Source organism: Nanorana parkeri, unplaced genomic scaffold (assembly GCF_000935625.1).
Source record: "Nanorana parkeri isolate BGI_ZX_2015 unplaced genomic scaffold, ASM93562v1 scaffold1894, whole genome shotgun sequence".
Taxonomy (NCBI): Eukaryota; Metazoa; Chordata; class Amphibia; order Anura; family Dicroglossidae; genus Nanorana; species Nanorana parkeri.
In genome coordinates this window covers 286,057-290,038 of record NW_017308162.1, presented here as the reverse complement: position 1 = coordinate 290,038, position 3,982 = coordinate 286,057, and the positions used below count along the sequence as shown (strand labels likewise).

The following is a 3,982-nucleotide window of genomic DNA, read 5'->3' as shown; positions in this document are numbered from 1 at the left end:
CCTACACAGTGGTCACGTGACTCTCCCCGGCTGTCAGTGTTCCTCCCCTACACAGTGGTCACGTGACTCTCCCCGGCTGTCAGTGTTCCTCCCCTACACAGTGGTCACGTGACTCTCCCCGGCTGTCAGTGTTCCTCCCCTACACAGTGGTCACGTGACTCTTCTCCGCTGACTATTTGCGACTGACTCTCTTTTGGTTTAGGCCGAGTCGTCCCTTGAAGTCAGATATTTATATTGCCGCCATAGATGAGCAGATTTCCCCCCCCCAATATGGACGCTGTGCGGGGTGATCCATGGGGGAGGGGCATCGCTTTGTTCCCGCCTCTCCATAGGAAAGGGAAGGGTTGGCAGCAATGGAAAAGATAAACGATGCGATGATCTATAAATGTACAACGTCCAGTCAGATTTCAGTTTGCTGTCAGGTCAGGTGACAGACGGATTCCGATTGGCTGCTCTCCCTAGAATATAATATGCGCGGCGGTTCTGGTGAATGTCCCCTCCCCCCACCTCATTACCGTGAAGTCAGGGGTGGCGGCCAGGCGCGGCCCATCTCTCCCCGGCAGTGGGGAGCTGACATAGCGGGAGCGCAGTACTGTGGGGTCCCCGATCTGGCTGCCGATACAGAACTTCTCCCGATGCTTCTCCAGGAGGGGGAGGGAGCGGAACATCATGTGACAGTTGTGGCACCGGTGACTCCCCAAATCCTCCATGACGACCACGGGGGCCCCCGCCGGCTCTTCCTTCCCACCTGGAGGGAGAGAAGAAACACCACACAGTCACCTCACACAGACCAGCAGAAAATGCTACTTCCCCCGGCTGTCATGCTGATCCTCCGGCTTCAATACCGCCATGCAAAACACGCACTCAGATAAGAGCTACCTGGGTGTCATGCTGATCCTCTGGGTTCAATACTTCAAAGCCAAGCAAGCAAATAAAAGGCCCCTGATCCGCATATCTGTAAACGGGAATGTTGGGAAGCAAGAGGATCAACATGATAGACTGCAGGGGCAGCTTTCTCCTCCCATGACAGGGTTATTAAAGGTCAAAGTGAGGAAGAAGTAATGATGGCAGAGGACGGGGGACACCCCGGGGTCACCTCGGGACTTTCAGGGACACCCGAGATTTGTCAGGGACACCCGAGGATTGTCAGGGACACCCCGGGACTCTCAGGGACACCCCGGGACTCTCCGCACTCACCGCGCTCCGCTCGTTTGCCTGAAGTTTGCTGGAAGCGGTGGCGGTTGCCATAGAGACGGCGCGAGGGGGCGGGGCAAACATCCAAGCATGGGCCTGCCCACTAAGGCGGAGTTACACCTCCTACGGTATCTGCGCTGAGGAGACCCCGCCCCGTTCCTGACACATGTGAGTGCTCCGCTGAGATGACGGAAGATCGTCATCTTCATCCCTGTTATCCTCATCCCCGGAATCCTGCCATGAGGGGGAGACAGATACCTGCACTGCAACGTCACACATTACACCGATTCCCCTCACCCCGAAATTTGAAGACACCCTGCAGGAGGTACAAATCTCAGTATCTGTCCTTATTCTGTATGTATGGACTCTGCACAGTACCACTTCCCTTGTCCTGTATGCCGGGTGTCAGTCTCGGTATCTGTTCTTATTCTGTATGTATGGACTCTGCACAGTACCACTTCTCTTGTCCCGTATGCCGGTGTCATTTTCGGTATCTGTTCTTATTCTGTATGTATGGACTCTGCACAGTACCACTCCCCTTGTCCCGTATGCCGGGTGTCATTCTCGGTATCTGTCCTTATTCTGTATGTATGGACTCTGCACAGTACCACTCCCCTTGTCCCGTATGCCGGGTGTCATTCTCGGTATCTGTCCTTATTCTGTATGTATGGACTCTGCACAGTACCACTCCCCTTGTCCCGTATGCCGGGTGTCATTCTCGGTATCTGTCCTTATTCTGTATGTATGGACTCTGCACAGTACCACTCCCCTTGTCCCGTATGCCGGGTGTCATTCTCGGTATCTGTCCTTATTCTGTATGTATGGACTCTGCACAGTACCACTCCCCTTGTCCCGTATGCCGGGTGTCATTCTCGGTATCTGTCCTTATTCTGTATGTATGGACTCTGCACAGTACCACTCCCCTTGTCCCGTATGCCGGGTGTCATTCTCGGTATCTGTCCTTATTCTGTATGTATGGACTCTGCACAGTACCACTCCCCTTGTCCCGTATGCCGGGTGTCATTCTCGGTATCTGTCCTTATTCTGTATGTATGGACTCTGCACAGTACCACTCCCCTTGTCCCGTATGCCGGGTGTCATTCTCGGTATCTGTCCTTATTCTGTATGTATGGACTCTGCACAGTACCACTCCCCTTGTCCCGTATGCCGGGTGTCATTCTCGGTATCTGTCCTTATTCTGTATGTATGGACTCTGCACAGTACCACTCCCCTTGTCCCGTATGCCGGGTGTCATTCTCGGTATCTGTCCTTATTCTGTATGTATGGACTCTGCACAGTACCACTCCCCTTGTCCCGTATGCCGGGTGTCATTCTCGGTATCTGTCCTTATTCTGTATGTATGGACTCTGCACAGTACCACTCCCCTTGTCCCGTATGCCGGGTGTCATTCTCGGTATCTGTCCTTATTCTGTATGTATGGACTCTGCACAGTACCACTCCCCTTGTCCCGTATGCCGGGTGTCATTCTCGGTATCTGTCCTTATTCTGTATGTATGGACTCTGCACAGTACCACTCCCCTTGTCCCGTATGCCGGGTGTCATTCTCGGTATCTGTCCTTATTCTGTATGTATGGACTCTGCACAGTACCACTCCCCTTGTCCCGTATGCCGGGTGTCATTCTCGGTATCTGTCCTTATTCTGTATGTATGGACTCTGCACAGTACCACTCCCCTTGTCCCGTATGCCGGGTGTCATTCTCGGTATCTGTCCTTATTCTGTATGTATGGACTCTGCACAGTACCACTCCCCTTGTCCCGTATGCCGGGTGTCATTCTCGGTATCTGTCCTTATTCTGTATGTATGGACTCTGCACAGTACCACTCCCCTTGTCCCGTATGCCGGGTGTCATTCTCGGTATCTGTCCTTATTCTGTATGTATGGACTCTGCACAGTACCACTCCCCTTGTCCCGTATGCCGGGTGTCATTCTCGGTATCTGTCCTTATTCTGTATGTATGGACTCTGCACAGTACCACTCCCCTTGTCCCGTATGCCGGGTGTCATTCTCGGTATCTGTCCTTATTCTGTATGTATGGACTCTGCACAGTACCACTCCCCTTGTCCCGTATGCCGGGTGTCATTCTCGGTATCTGTCCTTATTCTGTATGTATGGACTCTGCACAGTACCACTCCCCTTGTCCCGTATGCCGGGTGTCATTCTCGGTATCTGTCCTTATTCTGTATGTATGGACTCTGCACAGTACCACTCCCCTTGTCCCGTATGCCGGGTGTCATTCTCGGTATCTGTCCTTATTCTGTATGTATGGACTCTGCACAGTACCACTCCCCTTGTCCCGTATGCCGGGTGTCATTCTCGGTATCTGTCCTTATTCTGTATGTATGGACTCTGCACAGTACCACTCCCCTTGTCCCGTATGCCGGGTGTCATTCTCGGTATCTGTCCTTATTCTGTATGTATGGACTCTGCACAGTACCACTCCCCTTGTCCCGTATGCCGGGTGTCATTCTCGGTATCTGTCCTTATTCTGTATGTATGGACTCTGCACAGTACCACTCCCCTTGTCCCGTATGCCGGGTGTCATTCTCGGTATCTGTCCTTATTCTGTATGTATGGACTCTGCACAGTACCACTCCCCTTGTCCCGTATGCCGGGTGTCATTCTCGGTATCTGTCCTTATTCTGTATGTATGGACTCTGCACAGTACCACTCCCCTTGTCCCGTATGCCGGGTGTCATTCTCGGTATCTGTCCTTATTCTGTATGTATGGACTCTGCACAGTACCACTCCCCTTGTCCCGTATGCCGG

General features: G+C 52.8%; 1 protein-coding gene across 1 annotated transcript in view; it reads right to left on the bottom strand.

The window, feature by feature from the left end:
• Positions 1-734, bottom strand: part of CCDC17 (coiled-coil domain containing 17) — a 23,833-nt gene extending 23,099 nt beyond the window's left edge. Inside the window, exon 1 of the mRNA XM_018571998.1 lies at positions 516-734. Within this exon, the coding sequence (XP_018427500.1) occupies positions 516-710 (195 nt within the window). The 5' untranslated portion in view covers positions 711-734. The remainder of the gene's footprint in view (positions 1-515) is intronic.
• Positions 735-3,982: the final 3,248 nt, after the last annotated feature.